Source organism: Anser anser (genome assembly GCF_964211835.1).
Source record: "Anser anser genome assembly, chromosome: 1".
Taxonomy (NCBI): Eukaryota; Metazoa; Chordata; class Aves; order Anseriformes; family Anatidae; genus Anser; species Anser anser.
In genome coordinates this window covers 58,258,142-58,277,671 of record NC_139720.1, presented here as the reverse complement: position 1 = coordinate 58,277,671, position 19,530 = coordinate 58,258,142, and the positions used below count along the sequence as shown (strand labels likewise).

General features: G+C 40.6%; 1 protein-coding gene across 5 annotated transcripts in view; it reads left to right on the top strand.

The window, feature by feature from the left end:
• Positions 1-18,824, top strand: part of RFX4 (regulatory factor X4) — a 102,721-nt gene extending 83,897 nt beyond the window's left edge. For all 5 annotated transcript variants that reach the window (XM_083802557.1, XM_083802560.1, XM_083802556.1 and 2 more), the window contains 2 exons: positions 4,515-4,653; positions 17,416-18,824. In XM_083802557.1, the coding sequence (XP_083658683.1) occupies positions 4,515-4,653; positions 17,416-17,688 (412 nt within the window). In that variant the 3' untranslated portion in view covers positions 17,689-18,824. The remainder of the gene's footprint in view (positions 1-4,514; positions 4,654-17,415) is intronic.
• Positions 18,825-19,530: the final 706 nt, after the last annotated feature.

Here is a 19,530-nt window from a genome sequence, read left to right as displayed (position 1 = left end):
TGTTTAACATTATTTGATCTTGGCAAACTTCAGACACTCAGACAAAAGTCTCTCTGCTCTTTTCACTACACAGCACTCCTGTGCCGTCTCATTTGAGTGAATGTATAACTCACAGATAACCATGTCTAAAGAGAAACAATCACAAAATCATCACTGGATAAGGGCTTCAGGAACATAACAAGATTAGCAAGAGCCCAGATGCTGACATCACAGAATCACAGAATCACAGACATGAAGCAAGACATTCAAAAGATGTTCCTGATTTCCTCAGTCTCATTGCATACTCATTACCCTTGCAGAAGTTCTTTCTCAGAGTGGAAAATTGCTTACTCTTTGGAAGGATAGTAGAGATTAAGTTGAACCTTCCATCTCCTTCTCTCTTAGAAGGAGAGAAGGTTTGGATTTCTGCCTGAATGTTACTGTTAAGCCTTTCCCAGAAAAACCTGGATATCCAGCAATATGACTGCTTCATGGAGTCAGAAATAGAGTAGCAGGGAGGTTTGTGAGCTGACAGGATGCAATAACTAGAACAAACCATGGTAAGGCAGTGAATATATCTGTAAATACATGTATATATGCACACATGACTATTCATTGTTACTAATGGAATCTCTTGCCTCTGGAAGGTGATTTGAGGAAACTCTTTATGTGAGTGAATCAATGTTTCTGAAAGGCAACAAAGACTTCTATAATCTGACTTCTTTTGCAGTTTGGATTTACATGGGCTACGTGTAGAAACATATTGGTGATGCTTCGAAACATTTTGGTGGTATCTGCCTTCTTGCCTGGAACTGTCTTTTTAAATGTAGCAATAGGACCTCTCTGTTAATCGATGTGTACATGGCAGCTACCACAAAGATTTCCTGGTATTACTTGCTCTATTTATAGCAGTACTATTAACATTTTTCTGAATAATTACAACACATACTTATTTTGGATCTGCAGCAAAAACAGCACATTGGTATATTAGTTTTTGTAAGATTCAAGTCTGATGTGATATGCTAATAGAGACATGTTCCTGAAGAAAGGCCTTCACAGAAATGCAGTAGCCTCACCCATAGTGTTTGGAAGCCCAAAACTGCACGGTTCTTTTGGAAGATACAGTCACAGATTCAAACAGAAGGGAAAAAAAATAAGAGACCTTGTATGCAACATTCAGTTGGCTGCCCTGGAAAGAAACAGAGAAAGAAGATCAAAGTCTGCAATAAGATGTCAAGGTTTCTTGAGAAAAGATAAATAGAGTGAGCAGCTGTCATAGCCGCAAAGACTGAACCTCACTCCCATGTAGAGGAGCAGACAGAGAGCATATGCAGTGTGCAGGCTGTGAGCCATGCCTGCTGCAGGTGAATTTCACACCAAATGCAGATTCTTGGCCACCCAGCATACCTGAAAGCATTCTAACAGGAGTTCTGCAGGGGTTCCTACCAGTCTTGCACACTAAATGTGATCCTATTTAAAATATATAGCCTCCAGAGCATCTTGAGATAGAAAGAGAATACCTAAAAGATCAGAGCACTTTATATGATGGTATTCCACAATGTAAAGATATTTTAAGAACTGAGGCCTTGGAACAATGTAAAGCCCTCCAAGCTCTCAAGACAGACAAATATAGACTGTTGGACTGATTTGTACAGATGTTTTATCTGTACTTCTGGCCAGTTGTAGAAGATAAAATGTAAATTCAATGATAAAAACTGTTCCCTGTAAAATTAAAAAAAATAATAAAATTGATTAAGACCAATTACATATTAACAGAAATGAAGAAAGGGCTATGTGATCTGTTTTCCATTATTAAAACAAGACCTATAAGAAGCAATACTAGTGTATATTTGTGAAACTGGGGAAGAACACAGAGTTCATAACCTACTCTAGCTTACGCCAGATCTTCTAAATCCACAATGGTACTTTCCACACGTATGGGAAATCAGGACAGTAAATGGAAGATCTATAGTATTAATAGGAAAAAGAAGTCCTTTAACTGGGATTTCCCTTGTTCCATCTTGTGTCCGTTGCATTTCATCCTATCACGCTGTGCACCTCTGAGAAGAGCCTGTCTCTAGTTGCTATATTCCCTCCTGTTAGATAGTCGTAGATCATCCCCTTGCCTCTTTTCTTGAGACTGGATAAACACAGTTCTCTTCTTGTAGACCATGTGCTCCAGTCCCCTATCTGCCTTGATGGCCTCCACTGGACTTGCTCCAGTATGTCAATGTCCTTTTCACGGTGGAGAGCCCCAAACAAGACACAGTACTCAGGCTTCTCAAGCGCTAGGGGGAATAATCACTTTTTAGGCTTGCTGTCTACAGTCCTGATAATACAGCCCAGTATTTACTTGGCCTTCTTCATTGCCAGAGCATACTGGTGACACACATTCAACTTTTTGTCTATCAGAACTTGCAGGCAATTTTCAGCAAAGCTGCTTTGTCTCCAAATGGCCCCGACCTGTACCACTGCAGGAGTTATGCCATCCCAGATGCAGGACTTTGCATTATTCCCTGTACTGTACAAATGATCAACTGACCATTTTTTTCTGGATCATATCTAGGTCTGCTAGATTCTGGAGTAACTGCCAGTTCCCATCTGGACTTCCCCTAAGAAACCCCGTCAGTTTATTATCCCCATTACTCAATGACTGCAGATGTTGTTCAAAAGTCACTGTAAGACCTGGTAATCGGCAGAAATATTTTGGGGGGATTTTTCAGGTGCACTTTCATCTTAGAGAGAATTAGATTTCCCCAGCCAAGCAGTTTCAGATAGGCAGGAAAATACTAGCCTTGAAGGAGTATGGTCATCTCCTTCTCATGTCCTTCAGTATTCTCTCCTGCAGCTGAATAGAGACAGAGGGAAAATCCTGGACAAAAGTATCAGACAAAAACCAGAATAAGAAAGTTTATAACTCAATGCTCAAGTGAATTAACTGTGCATTTTAGCCAAAAAGCAATGAGGTTTTGAATGAAGGAGATAGATTGGTATCTTCCAAACTAGGACAGAGCATCCTCAATGACGAGAAATGAGGTTTTGAATGAAGGAGATAGATTGGTATCTTCCAAATTAGGACAGAGCATCCTCGACGACTAGAGAGAGCATGAAGTGCAGACACTGCTTCACAGGACTTGGCTTTAGCTGGGAATCCAAGGGCCTCCTGGACTACAGGAGGGACAAGATAGACAAGTCTCCTCTTCAACCAGAGAAGGCTGCTCTGTGAAATGTCAGGCTTGTGAGTGCCAAAACCATCTGTTACAAATTGTGCTTATCAGTCTGTTGTGTTGAAGGAATTAAAACACAAGATGTCTGCCTACCACAGTGTGCTACAACTCCATGGTATAGCCATTTCTCTCTCCCCCACTCTCCACAGAGAGCCTATCAAAGTCATGTCATGTGAACACCGGTTTGTCTGAGGTAATTATGGAAACCACTTACATATACAGATAAACACAAATCAATATAAGAGTAAGAGCTAAATGTTGAACAGTGAAGATGGACATAGGATCTTAAGTCCTGAAAAAGTTTTTAGACGGGGCGCTCTGGTCTTATTTTGAAGCTGTCTGGTTTGCCTGGTGTAAGACTTGACATGGTATCTCTAGAGTACCATTATAAGTTCAAAGGAATAACAAAGCAGTTTAAACCCTACCCAGTGTAAAAATGACATTGAACTTTGAAAAAAAAAAAAAGAAAAAAAAAGGTAAAATCTATACAAATAACCATCTTCCCTCTCTCACAATGAGTTTTCTGTATTTTTTATTTGTTTATTATGTTTTGTGTTTCATTTCAATTTAGCATATATTTTAAGAGTCTTTAAACTTCTGTGCTGAATTAATATTGAACATTCACATGCCTACACAGAGATGGGGAGGATGCAGAAAGTGTCCATTCATCTTTTGCTACTGAATGACCTACATAATGGTGGCCAACAAGCACTGACCCTATAGCTAAGGAAACTGCTCCCTCCTTTACCCCTGACTGTACTAAGACAAAGGTTTGGAATTAAAAAAAGAAAGTAGGCAGGTTCTCCAACCTCAAATCCCGTTCTATTCTGAAGTCAGCTGTGCTAAAGCTGTATGTTGTATGCTTCAGATGTAAATGAATACATCTCTCTCCCTCCCCCAAAAAGGAACATCTGGTCGCAGTGCAAGGAGACAGCTGAACTCCACGGTGCAGTTAAGTTAAATATTGCCATACTTCCTCATCATGGATAGCAATTTACTAAGAACATGGCAATAAAATAATAATAAAAGTGAAAAATATTCTTAGAAAGTGCAAAAATGAGTTTGCAATTTACAACTAGTCACGGAAACATCCTGAGTCCCTGTATTTGTTTTTGTGTTGAACACGACGTTTCACTAAGTGGCGCATCTGCTTGCCAGCTGAGCTGGGAAATATCTTTTAAAAAAAGGTTAAGATATCATTCTCCTGTGCAAAAAAAGTACAACTGCATGTCTGATAAAACTTACAGAATTATTAGCGGGAATATAGTTACTATGCATAATAAATAGTGTTTTTTTAATGAATTTTAGGTACACAGGAAGTTACAACTATGGTAGCTATAGCAACCAGCATCCCCATCCAATGCAGAGTCAATATCCATCTTTACCGCATGATACTGCTATTTCTGGACCACTTCATTACTCGGCTTACCACAGAAGCTCTTCACAGGTAAGTTGGATTTATTTCTTGAAAATGCTTGCTATAACATTTTAAATAAAGTTTTACTTGTAAATTTGTTAGCTGTTCGAATAATCTCCAGTCATTGTTGGTCCCTATTTTTTTATTTTCTAATATTACCTTCATATCTTTCTATTCTAGTGGAGAGTACTAAACTCTAAAATCCAGCAATATGGATCATGAACGTGTTTCTGTGTTAAGGAGTAGCTGAAACAAAGATGAATATAATTAGTTGTATGTTTCTTAGGAGATGGGAACAGGAGGAGATTCCTAACAACCAATAAAAGTGTTTTATTATGTTGAAAGAAGATGCAGGAACCATAGGGAATTCTTCTGGTGCCCCTGCTTTTGAGAATACGTATGGTTAGGAATTTGCCAAAAATGTGAGTTCTGCATGTAGTTTGAATAACTCTGGGACCCCATTTCACTGTTTAGAATGTATGCTATAGACTCCTACCATATGGTAAGGAGTAACGTCAGTAACTATTTCAGGACTATTTCAGTTCACAAAACCAAGCCAGTAGGAAACTGCACAGATTAAGAACAATGATGGAATTTGGCAACAGTTCAAAAACAGTGCCACTCTACGAGGGCTTGAGCACATCGCACAGCTGGTGCTTCCCCAGCGTAGAGGGCCCTGGGGCCTCTGCTGGAAGATTTGCAAGGGACAGATACAGGCAGGAGGTAATGACATTGGGGTATTCCACAACATGGTGCCTCTTATGCTTTATCTACTGGAAATGTATGCAAGTATATTAGGAACCACCATGCTTGACTTTAGGCACTGGACTGAAACAGTTTCATACCAGATGCAAAGATATGAATTTTATAGTGCTTTGGACTAGAACACATGAAACCTGCATCTCAGTTTGGTCTTTGGCATCAGTTTACCAGGTGATCTCAAAGAAGTTATTCTTTGTTTAGGCCTCTTAAAGCTTTTTGCCATCAGCTGGGAAGATTGTCCTATACTGCATTTGTATAGGACAATCTTCAAATGCGTTCATTTGGACCAGTTTAGTAATGGCTCTCTAGCTTATGGAAAATTTAAGTCTACAACATCTCATCCATTTGTGTAGCACCTGGTCCATCAAAAAGAATACATGAGATGTGAGGATTTAACTAGTTGTTGCAGCTGCTGTATCTTCAATAGGAACAGTGAGTACATGTTTAAGTACAGTGTCCTATGGTAGGTTTGTATATACTGTTTTTTCACTACATGACATACCCTGTTATCTCAAGTTTGTGGTTTTTGTTTGTTTGTTTGTTTGTTTTTCCAGGATGCATCCATTTTTGACTTAATATTGGCTCACCAATTTTCTTTACTCCCTTATTCTTTACCAGAGAAAATCCACAGGAGTTGTAGTTCTGAAATGACCTCTAAGGCCATGAATCTGGAGAATCAGGCTTTTACTGTTTAGAAATGTTATCAACCATAGAAGGAGTTTCTTGTATATCCTGTCTGCCACATTGACATAGACAGCACAAGTTAAGCAAGAAATGAATAAAACAAAGTGAGATAATACATTTGTAGCTTACTCATGTCCTGGTTAATATGCCATATAGAAATAGTAACATACGTTAAAATCACGAAAAAGTTTTTCCTTCTGTAATAGGCTGTCTCTACAAGTGCAGATGTCAGATAACTTCTTCCTCTCTAGATAGCCTGTGAGCTGCCCTGGATACACACGAAGAATAGCTATGCTTTAATGATTACATATAACAGCAAAATTGTTTCAATCTGTATTTAGCATGTTTTTTTCTCATGCTGCTTGTAAACTGAGATGTAATCTCATGGCAAAATGCAGCTGACAAACTCATATCAATGTGATTTTTCCGTATTGAAAGGAACTACAAACTGAAACACTAAGAAAAATCTTAAATGATTCTAATCTGGAACTTGCGGACATTGTTTTTGAAATTAAAGAAGTTTCTGTAAAGTGCTTGCCCTGATGAAAAATGCTTTCTTATCTATTTTTAACCAACAGAAGTACATAATGTACTGTTGCCTGCAAAGCTTAACAGGATGTTAGGGAACTACATTTTTTCTACTGGACTTTCTAAGCGGAATATGGTGTAAGGGATTGCGGTAGGATTCATGACGTTGCAAAATCAAAATACAGGGAGCCAAATTTGCAATGAATATATAAACAGCTGCCGCTGTACTGAAACCAGAGGAGATGCAATGTATTGCTGTGGTAATGTAATCAGTCGAGAAGTGGAGGCATTGACCATCTCTCTTCAAAAGAATTCTTTGTTGTAATCTACATTCAGTACAAATATAGAACTCTGGATCAGCTTTAGCTCTTTAGGATAGTGTCTGGGGATTAACTCAAAGAAAAAAAATCTGTGTGGGGGGTAAGTTCTCCTCTACAAACATGGAATAAGAGGGAGCCCTTGTCCCAGAAAGGGGCCTGAGTTTAAACAGACAGGATGTAATAGAGGTGGCTTTTAGTCTGCAGCTATAAATTACTATTTTGGTCTGAAAGAACACCATGTCAGTCCAACCTCTTTCTGTGCAAGAGAGCATCATATTCCGGGTTTTATCAGGTCAGTTATTTTAGGGCTATTTTCCAGCCCAGAGCAATATTCCTAAAGAAAAAGAGTTGTGTCTGATTTTTTGTTTGTTTCTTTGGTACAGCTTTAAGATGGGTCCTTTCACAGATACAATTTACAGACCATCAGTCAAAAAAAAAAAAAAAGTGGAATTAGTGCAGAGGGGATGGAGGGAATAACTTTATTTAGTGGAATTGGGGAGGACTGAACAGCTGGGAAAGAAAGGAATGAGAAATCATTTAAATTGTATTTGCCAACAGGTAGAATGTTGATCCCAACTTCACACACAGACTTATATGATAATTACATTGTGTTAATTTTAGGTGCCTGCTGTGGTTTTATCATTGAAATCCTTACAGTGGGGCTGTGCTGGTGAAGAAGTCACACAGTTGTAGCTCTTATACTACATACAGCTCTTGAAGAGTGCAGGCAGGAGTCCCAAGACAAGCCTATCTCACCTGACTAGTAGCAGGTCCGTGTTAGGGAGAGGCTCCTGGATAATTTGGATCCCTTAGTCTTAGAGGAAGTGAAACTGTGGCGGGCATCATGCTCACTCACACCCTGTCCCATAATTGACTAGTGAAAGCCCATGAGGATGTTGTTATTTCTCACCTCTGAGAAAGTCTTGGAGCTTAGGTTGGCTCACAGAGCAATGTGATGTGTCTTGTTACTTTAGGCTAAATGGAGATTTTGATAAGTAGCCCATAGTTTCAGAAAGATCAATGACTTCCAGGTGGACAAGAAGGCAAAACAGTGGAGGAGATGGGTTGTAAAAAACTTTATAGCGGAGTAAATGTTCTGATGAAGTAATTTCTGCAGCTACTAACCCAGCAGGAGCCTAAAACAGTCTCCTTCTGGTGATACAGGCTGACTAATTCCCACTTATGGCTAAGAGTCTTTTTTGTTGACAGGGACAGTCTGTTCAAACCTTGGTCTTAATCCGAATATTTTTTTTTCTTTCATCAGCATCTGTGAATATTTCTCAGAACAGTTGCTTCCTTGTAACTCCGGGCTTGATTGCTCATTTCTTGATTTGGCTTACTGGCCAAGAGCCTGGCACACAAATAAAAAAAAATAAATAAAATTATCTACAGATTGATTTGGTACTACCTAGTTCTCTAACCAACAGTGCTGAAGTACATACAATCATATAATGCTAATTCTATCATCATTTAGGAGGGTGTGTAATGCATTTACAGAAACAGATCCATACTGACTAAAAATCAGTTTTGTAAGTTTTCTGACTCTAGTTTTAGGTGAACCAGATGCCAGGGCAGAAAATAGACAACAACTCTGTCTAAAAACTTCTGAGTGTTCCTAGCAACTTCTGTCAAGTGTAGCAGAGAGGTACACCCTTCAAAGGTAACCCCTTCACATTGTCACCGTCTAATCTGCCTGCACAATCTGCATTTGGCTGGCTTTTGATCACAGCTTTTGTCTGCAGATTTCACCCTGGCTGAACAGGTCTTGATCCTCTTTCAGGCTATCCATAAATGTTTCAATTAATAGCATTCCACCTCTTCCTTAGACACAAAGTAATTCACGCTGCAGTCATTTTTCTGTGTAAATCACAAGGGTAACACTCTTAGTAGGAAGAGTAGTTAGAGAAATCTGCAGCAGCATATGTTTTAATATTTTAATGTATCTGGTAACACATAAAGATGCATGTCATACGAATGTGCATCGCTGTTCATGCAGTGCAATATACAGCAAGCATATGGTATGTGTAAGAAGTATAATGCATGGCTATGGTGTATCATATTGTAGGTCCATTTATCCAGGTCCTATCTCCTGCAATGGCCCGAAGTGAATGTGTGGAGTAAAAGTATTAATAATAGGGTAGGTAGAGCATGGTCCTTTCACCAGCACAGCCACACTGTGCTTGGTAAGAGCTGACCTAGGGATGCCCTGAGTAGGAAGCAGCAGCTGGGCTGTTGTATTTTCTAGCAATTCACTCTCCATTACTCTCTTTGAGCTTTTTTGTACTCCTTAAGAATGGTTTGCTTGAAGCATGTATTCTCTTGTTGATTTTAAACCTGCTATCTCATAATTGCATTGGATGGCCTATTTTGGGGGAGGAGGGTGATGAGGAATAGGGAGTACTCATTACCTATTTGTTTACTCTCACCATTCAAGACATTGTAGATCTTCACTATTCCTCCCACCTCCTTCCTCAATTTCTTTACCAGACTTAAGGGTTATCATCTGCATAGATTCTCTCATGACAGATGCTCTACACTCAGCAATTATCTAAGGACTGCATGTGCACTGCAAGGAAGGTGTACTCTGAGGGGCACATGGACGTCCTGTTCTCTCAACCTGCAGCTCCTCTCCAGCCTTTCTGTGCAAACGTGATCTCAGAGAAAGTAGGAGGGACTCAGCCAGGAAGCCACACCATCAGCCATATGGACCTGGGAAGCACTCCTAGATCCCATACTACACACAGGCCATTCTTAGCCTTTTACTTTTTCTTCCTTTGCCAAGATGGAGTAACCGCCTCCAAATGGAATATCTCAGATGGAGGTACTTAACAGGGAGCCACAGAAATGGCACAGCAGTGTTTCCTTTAAGTTGTTTGAGATGCAGTCCCCACCTTGAAGTCAAGCACTTGTTTTCTGTTTTCAAAAGCCATCTCCTGTTGCACTCAGGAGCATAGCCAATGTCAGCTGTTCCCGAGCTGGCGCTCAGTTCTCAAGAGGTGCTAAACAACTTCTGGGACTCGGAGTAGCACATTTGTATCAACAAGTGCTTGTGCTGCTGTGTTGTTTTGTCAGAGTGGGTTTATAACAAGGCATAAAGCATAAGGTTGAGAGGAACAACCCCAGGCACCAGTACATGGCAGGGGTTACCTGTCTGGAAAGCAGCTTTGCAGAAAAGGATGTGGTGGGCACCCACTTGAACATGAGTCAGCGATGTGCCTGTGCCACTAAGAAGGCTAATGGTATTCTTGGCTGCATTAGGCAAAGTATCACCAGCGGGTCAAGTGTAGTGATTCTTCCCCTCTCGTCAGCATCAGTGAGGCTGCACCTGGAGTGCTGGGTCCAGCCCCCCAGTAGAAGAGAGACATGGACATACTAGAAAGAGCCCAACGCAGGGCCAGGAAGATGATCAAGGGACAGGAGCACCTCTGCTGTGAGGACAGGCACAGAGAGCTTGGACTGGTCAGCCTGGAGAAGAGAAGGCTCAGGGGGTCTCATTCATGTGTGCAAATACTTGAAGGGAGGGTGCAGAGAGGATGGAGCCAGGCTCTTCTGGGTGGTGCCCAGTGCCAGGACAAGAGGCAGTGGGTGCAAACTGGAACACCGGAGGTTGTATCTAAACATCAGGAAACACTGTGCTTCCTGCTAAAGAATTACTGTGCAGGTGACTGAGCGCTGGCCCAGGCTGCCCAGAGAGGCTGTGGAGTCTTCCTCCTTGGAGATCTTCAAAAGCTGCCTGGACGTGGTCCTGGGCAACCAGCTTTGGGTGACCCTGCTTGAGCAGGGGGGTTGGACCAGGTGGCCTCCAGAGGTCACTTCTGACCTCAACCATTCTGTGATTCTGTAATAAAATGTTAATTTATTACAGATTCCTGTCTCTGCATGGGGAGTATTTCATGAGATACAATGTGAGATGATGCATTTTTATGAGAGGCTCCCCCCTCTGTGCAATACCACTGAATTGACCTATATGCTGCTAAAATTCTCCTAGACAAGAAACAAAGAGATTTACGGACAATTAAAATAATATATTTATTTTTTTTTAAAGTCTCACATACTTGGCTGGTAAGAAAGAAACAAAAACTAAGCTCTTCTCTGTGAATGTTTCAATGCAAGAAAAGTAAGGATAAAGTAATGCAAAAGAAAACTGCACAGCCAAAGTGACATTGGTCTATGAGGTAGCACACTGAGATGGTTAATAGCGACATTTGGATTCTCACCCCTTGAGGTTTAATTTCAGAGAAGCCACTTGACTTACGCTTCCAGTCATGTCTCACTTGTCTCTTCTCTTAAAGGCACGCCTCTCTTTTGCCATTTTCCCCTGTGTACGTGGCTGCGCAAAACGTGATTTCATACTTCATCATGGTAGCAAAATGAAGAGGGAAACAACTTCCCCTGGGGATGATACGTGCTTTTGCATGTGTTTGGGAAGGAAAAGATATCGATCCGAGCCAGTTACAGGGTTGCAGCAGGCATGAATCTCCAGAGCGGGGCTGGTCTGGGAGGCAAACTGCAGATGAACTACTGAAGCCACCAGCACTCACTGAAATTAGTGGAGATGGGTATACAACAGAAAAAGTATGTATATTTTAACACGGTGGATAGTGAACTTCTGGATTCTGCTGCTAGAGCAGGGTGTAGAGACAGACAATATAATGAAGAGCAAAAAATGATTATACAAGTTAACGGGCAACAGAGATTAGGGATGCATATCCATAATCATGCAACTGTGATGCTGGAATTGAGAAGAGCTTGGCCAAGCTGGTGTGCTCTCCCTGGGTGATGTCTCCTACTGTTTCCTGGGAGAAGAGTAATCTAGATGCACCATTGTGCAGACTGTGCATGTTTTATATGTCCTTAGGGTGAGAGCTTAACCCTAAAATTATAAGCACTCTGGGTCAGAGGTTTTATGACATATGTATAACTGTGTCAGCCACAATACAACTCAAAGCCTGATTCAGTCCCTTTAATTACTGGGCAATACAAACAGTGGAAGCAGTTTCCAGAAGCTAATCCCTGATTTATTTCATACTCCCTGCAACTTCCTTCCTCCCCTGAAAGAACTATCAAATTTAGCTGAAATTGCCTGTTTCTAAAGTTGCCGGACAGAAATAGGAAAAATTCACAGGGCTACCTCATAAGATTCTTTTCCTCAGAAAAAGAGGCTAACCTTCTCTTGCATCCCCCTCACTGAGAAACAACCATGAACCTTCTGCAATCCATAGTTTACTTACATGATCTGTACAAAACAGTCTGAAAAATGTTGCAGTAGTACAACCTGCTGTCAAGCGGTAGGTTGGGTCTGCACCTCTCAGAGGCACAGCATCGGGGCCATAGTTTAAGGAGCTTTCAGCAGTGTTTGTACACTGCCTATCCTAAACTGCTCTGAGGACCACAGTGGTCTCACCCAGCTTCCTTGAAATGCCCTGTGAGTTGCAGCACTACTTGTTTTTTCTGGGCAGTGTTGCATGCCACAGTTCTACCCAACCACGTCTTCACCTCCATAAGCCTCTACAGCAGGATTTACATGAGGGGCAGTTCTGGAAGTAAGCATTAACTTCTTTCCCTTCCAGTGGAGTAGCTGAAGAAATCTCCCAGTCAGAACCAGTGCTTTAGCACCCATTCATGTTGTTCTGTCCCACCTACTCCATACGTAAGAGAAGGAATGAAGGGGAAAAGTTCTTGTCCACCCAGACCATATACAGTATAAGCTTATGACTATACCAGTGCAGTAAGAATAACAAACCCTTCCCAATAACCATTCTGTCATCTAACAGCTAGTAATGACAGAAAGAAAAAAAATCCGTCCAAATCCCACCCATGCAACAGGAATTATTGTTCCTAACTGTATGGCTTCATAACAAACTTGAGTTATTAAAATGTAGTTCAAGTAATTATGTATTGAATGCAACAGGAAACAGATGTCTTCTTTTTAAATAATTACAAATAGGATTTTCATAAGGCTCCAAATGCCACTCCCAAAGTACCAAGGTCACTTAGAGTGACTTGAAAATTTCACCCAATCTATTTAATTAGACTTTTAATAAGCTTCATTATGTGCAGAAAAGGTTCAAATAAAGGGTTATAAAGATGAAATCAATCAATAGTTCCAATTTTGACACTATTTAAGATTTTGAGTGTATTTTTATAAAGTTACTTTATAGCCAGTTCTTCACAATTGCTCTAATTTCTGGTGTGAGTTATTTGTAAATCTTAAAGTAGTGGCTAACACCAAATAGTAACTCACAGCATTCTGCAGCAGCATGAGCTAATGCACTGTAAAGTCAGAGGCACATTCATAAGGAAAATATTTTGCTGTTTGGACAGAGACACCTTTCACCTCCCTGCATAATCAGTCAGGGAGCTGAGGGTAAGAATAAGGAGATTATTTGCCATCCTCACACTGCAGGAATTCAATCTTCACTTCTTGGTAGGGCATATTTAATGTAGTATTTTCTAAAATAATAATAAAAGAAATTGAATTAATTTTACATTTTTGGGGTTTAACAATAATCTGCTTAAAGTCTCCCAGACTTAAAGAGCTTCTTGTCTAGGTCTAACGGCAGCAGTAGCAACAAGTGTGAGTTAACCCAGAAAATGGTAATTTCCTGTCAAGAGCCCTCCAACAAATGTCGCTTTTATATCTGGCAAAGATCACTAGGCCCCAGTGTTTTGAGTTCAGCATGCTTAAGCACTCTTCATTAAACCGGATGTAGAGTGTGAAAGGTGATTCAGGCAGCATGGGCAGGCATCCGCCCAGATGGCGATGCTTTGGACACTCCAACAAGGCTGAATAGATGCTTCATTGGGTGAGTTAATAGTCAGGCAGGGGCCAATGAGTACTTTAAAAATATTGTCTTTCAATAGTCTCTTCACTGTAGGGAAAAAGAAGTCACTGACTCATTTGCGATTAGCTGACCTACCGTTACAAAACTTTCCATCTTGCATTCAGTCATAACAGAATTTATTGTAAAATACTAGATATTTAGAGTCCATGTTATTTTCAAGCAATTACTCTTTTTACATTCATGACACATTCATAAACACAGCTGCATCGGGTGCACTTGATGTGGGGGAAAAGCAGCACACTGTATCCTGTCCCCTTATGCATAGCCATTAGCTCTGCCTTCTTAGAAGCCTTAGCGTGGCCTCTTGACTGCAAATAGGAAGGGGATTATCTTTCCTTTCAGTGCATCCTGAAGTTCATTTTGGGAGCCAAGGTTTCAATCCCAAAATGGCACTGTTTTTGTGCGGCCAACCTGCCTAGAAGATATTATGTGGCTTTCCCACATAATGCCATGCACAACCAGGAGATCCAGCACAATATTCCCTAAGATCAGTTTGTTTCTTTTGCTCATATATGATGTTTTTGCAGTCTGCAAATTATAATGTAGCAAATTATCATGGCTGAAGCTCGGGCTTTCTCTTGCCATGTGTAAGATATATGAAGGCAAGTAATTGCCCTAAGTCACGACCTCAAGGGAAAATTGCGCCAGGTCAGGATAGCGAAACATTCTGTTATGCTTAACAACAGAGCAGATCAAATACTGCATTGGAAAGAGACGAGAGAATCATTGGTATATTATAGCAAAAGTCTAGATTAATGTATTTCTAAGTATATTAATTAATACAGGAATCTACAGTGATTTAAGGTATAGATCAACGGGTAGTAAAGGCAAAGATAACTGCCATGATAATTGTTATCAAGTAAAACACTACTAAAGTCAAAGCAGTATGTTTCTAGCTTGGTCCGCATCTTGCAGCTCCACAGATGACATACAGAAAAGGGTCAGTTTAAAATGCATTGTTTGTGTGATGTGTTTCTTGTTTGTTTGTTTGGTTGTTTTTTTTTCCCAATGATACATTCTGGTCCTGGCTCCTACCATCTCAAAACATTTTGTACACAGTGGAACATTTCTGCAACATCTGAGATCAGCCATGGATTTGACAACTATGGAAAAGGGACCTTTATTTAACCTGAGTAAACTTAACCAATGGGCAGCAGTATGAAGGAAAGAGCCACCTTCTGAGGATCACTCATGTTCTGTCCTAAATACTTAGGTTTGATGATCTGAGGTTTGATTAATTCTTCTCATGGCTGCAGAAAGAGCACAGATAATTCTCTTTTATTAGATGCCTGACTTTTTGACAACTAAAGTTAGGTGAGATTAATTCCACTCTGAAGCTATAGCAAAGCACATGACAACTTTTTTCTGAATCCATTAGAGCAGGAGTTTTGTTCTCCAAGATGTTCAGGTGAAGGTAGTCAGCAGGCATGAGACTGAAAATGTCTTCAGTGTATTGCCTGTGCACACCAGGAAAGCTGCATTCTATTAACTAGTCTTCTGGAAGTTCAAATATGAAAAATACTCAACTTTTTCTGGAACCTCTTATGTTTGCTTAGAATACTTGCAAGTTGGTTGTTTCTTGACAGGGTGTCCTGTCCTTAATTAATGAGTTAATGGAGAAAACCACGATCCTAAATTCAGATCACCTCATATAAAACCTCAAAGTTCGAGTTTCGTGGTTGCTGGGTACCAACAGCTCTTATCTTCAGCAAAAGCTTCTGGAAAGCCAACTAGTCTGATAACTGATTCTTCTAGAAGGGAACATAAACCCTTCCGTGGTCGGTGCCGAAGCTCTGCAGAGTTTTCCTACTGAAAAGCCTCTCACTGGGCTGAGAGGTTGGAAGTTTACTGGGTGGAACTTAGATGATCTTGTACAGACACGTGTCCAGCGTTGCCAACACAGCTTATTCTGATAGCTGGGTTAGCGGTCCCCGCTGTAGTGCTGACATTTCGGTATGGTGCTGCCATTTACCAGCCTTTTTCAGCAGCTGATTGCGTAGGTAAATCCACAGTCTCTGTGCAGATGAGGAGTATATGCTAAATAATGCATGGTACAACTTTGATCTCTTCCCTCACATCTGCTAACTGGCCTGTCTCCGCAGGACATGGTGGAATATGCTAAATCACTAACTACAATGTACTGGTCAAAAATAGCCTTCTCTTTCTCCTCTCTAATTAGGAGTGGCCAGCATGTGGCTTTTGAGCTGCCTGAGGCTTGTGAACTGTTCAAAAATGTTTTCCAAGGCAGGGCTGCCTTCCTGGTTGTGGTCTGAAGGGTGTCAGCAGAAACTCCTCATGGAGACATTGCAGTAATCGCCTTGGGGACCCGCTTATGCAACCCATTAAAGCCACCCCATCCGGCAGTGGAGTAATGTAATGAGGCCCCTTGGGAATCACCACCATCTCCCTCCTGTGAACAACTACAACTACAGCAGCTCTTCTCTCCATGCTCCCCCCAAAATATGGAGCAGGGTTTTTACCGTCCTCAGCTGAACAAAGTTCTGGCATGCAGCTTGCAAGGTTTGTAAGGGGCAGATCCAGGAGAGGTGGCCATCCTACTCCGGAGACAGCTTCTAGTTAAGGAAATATCACAGTTGCAAACAACCCAAGATAATGAAATTTAAAATTATGGCATTTTTCTTATAAAAGATGCACCCCTGTGTGTATGGATCCATTTACCCCAGTTCTGCCATGCTCACGGTGACCATCTGTGGTGGCTAGAAACCATCTTGCCAAAAAGGTGTAAAATGTAGATGTGAAGATATGCAGCAGGTCGAGGGGAATAGGGATCCTCACCATCTGAGGTGCAGATGGATGATATGAGGGCAAACCAAGGAAAGCTGTTTCTTAAGCAGAACACACAGATGATCTATTCCTGCAAGACAGGCGATAAATAAATAAATACATGGTAAGCAAATACTCATTAGCACGGTTTACTTCCTGTGGCTGGGCAGCTTGTGGCTACAATGGGACAAATGCTGTTCTCTGTTTTCCTGCCTGTCCTATCCTCAGCACATCTTCTCCTTAGTGGGAGGCCGTTGTCAAAGTTACTTGGCATCTAGTTTCCAACAGTCACTGCGAACAGCTGGGGAATAGAGTGATTCTTCTTCTGCCTGACTCTTCTTATAAGTTCTCCAATTAGCTGCCCACTCTGAGGCCAGACCATAGAATTTTTCTGCAGAAACTGGCAGGATGGCTTGTGAACATTTAAAAGGGAAGGCACCTTTCCAGTAATAAAGATCCTTTTGCTCTCCTCCCTCAAAACCTAGCTGAGTGAGCAGGAGTCGGAATATTTTATGCTCTATTTTTTACTGAATAGTAAGATTCCCAGTATAAGCTGTGAGAAAAAGATTAGACAAATTCAATTTATTTTTCTGCTGCCGTATATACCTGCCAGTAGCTAGCTCTTTGATAAGTTCATTTGATATTTAAATGTCATGACTCCTTTGCAGGACTCCCCCTGACGCTTTGATTAGACTGCAGGCACTGGTTATCTGATACTCCACCTTCAATACGTTACCTAGGGTTTGGAAGGCTGTTCACTCATCTGATTTTGTTTATATGAAACAAGGACATGTGATACCACCAGCCCTTACTTTACAATTCAGTATATGGTAAATAATTCCTTAATTTGTTTTTCTCTTTTATTGTAGTACCCTTTCAACAGCCCAACATCAAGGATGGAGCCCTGTTTGATGAGCAGTACTCCGAGGCTGCATCCCACACCAGTGACTCCTCGCTGGCCAGAGGTGCCGGCCGCGAACTCCTGCTACACGAGCCCATCCATGCACTCCACGAGATACGGAAATTCTAGTGACATGTATACCCCCTTGACTACGCGCAGAAATTCTGAATATGAGCACATGCAACACTTTCCCGGCTTTGCCTACATCAATGGGGAAGCCACCACAGGTTGGGCTAAATGAGAATGACTGGTATCAGTTAAGCCCATATACTTAAAAAAGTTATAAAAACTTGATGTTATGCGGGACTTTACATGGATGTTCCTGAAGGGAGGGGAAGATGGAAAAGATCCTGGGCAGATAAATGTAGTTCATAACGTGGGCAGATCGCAGACCAGTATGACTGAACATTCCTGTAGCCGAAAAAGATTGATGTGCTATTCTAGACAACTTTTTAGGCCAATCTGTGCCTTTTTTAATTTGGGCATGTGGGCCAACCCTGTGTGATGTCAATGTCAGTGAGCCATTTTCCCCCCTCTCTTATTGACAAATGTTAATGAGTCTTACAAAAAAAGTACTGGAATGGAATCTATTTATAATTTGTGTTAAAGACAGGAAGTCCACTCTCAGCAAAACTCTGGCATCTGTTCTTTTAAGCTTTTAATGCATTTCTTAAAAACCATTCTGCCATGTCATCCACTTGTTCGTATCAGTTCCTCCATCTGGCTCCTTAAAAGACGTGTTGTGTAGATTTCAGTTTACACCTAACTTTGTATATTGATGCACCTTTCTGTTGATCCAGTAAGTTTGATCTTTACAAAAGAGAAGAAAAGACATGTAGCATTGAATTATACACTGCCTTAATTTGACTATTGTCCTTATTGTATATGTATTTGTGTTAAGTTTGCACAATCCGGAAAAATCTAACTCCTCTGGTCAGTAATGACAAGGTTAAGAAGGGACTTGGGGACTGGAAAGATTTTGGATTCAGAGCCACATATGTTAAATATGATGATATGAAGCAATTATGTAAAAAAAAAAAAAAAAGACAATGCAAACAATTATTCATTTAATTACCTATTGACAGGTATGACAATGTTCTCTCAATTCCTTCATGTGGTGATAATTCTATACACTTCTACAAAAGCAAAATTCAAAGCTGTGCCTTTGAACTTATTCTGTACTGTGTATGTGTGGAAAAATGTATTGTATTTTGGAGAGAATTTTTCTTAGACATTTTCTGTCAGATTTGTAGCTATTTGTGAGTTTTTGTTAGATTTTATTAACATAGCTTTTTCTTCTGTATTATAAAATGCACCAAGCAACTATGGTGGACCTATTACCCTATGGGTAAGAAATAAATAAATGGAAATATGACATCAGACATTTTAGTAATTGTTTTGTAAATAAAATCTTTGATAGCACCCAGTGTGATAATAACAATGTTTATGCCTAAGATGGACATAAGTGTTATTTGTACAGTTGTGCAAGATATATGAGGGAATTTCACACTCAAATAAAGTTCTTGAAATTGAATAGATACCATTTAAATTTACTTAAATACAGAAGCTTCCACAAGCTGTAAAGGTTCAAAAAAATCCTAAATGTGACAATGTATGCTTTTATCTAACAAAGGACTTGAGAATCTATATAACTGGCAGCAAACGAGTAGTCCTACACCTATGCTTTCAGCTGCAAACTGCTCAAAGCTACATCTGGACTGATGACTTTATATTGTTTGGTTTAAGTCCTGCTACTGGTGCTCATCCAAACCATGGTATTCAAGGAGGCAGGTAAGACACTATTTTCTTTACTGTACCTTGTAACAAACGTATCACCACTGGAATACTGGAAATGGAAAAATTGTTTTTCCTTAGGTGAGCAAGTGGCAAAATTCTCAGACCTTCTATATTTACCTGGTGAGTAAATTCACTAGTTTGGGCTTAGTGAGCATTTGAGCCATAAAGTAACTACAGGAATGAACTAGAAATCTGCAAGAACTGGGGGAGGAACAGTGTTCCAGACCAGGTTTAAAAAGTGTTCAGGCTCTTAAGCATTCAGCCAAGGTCCTGGTGGGGTTTTCAG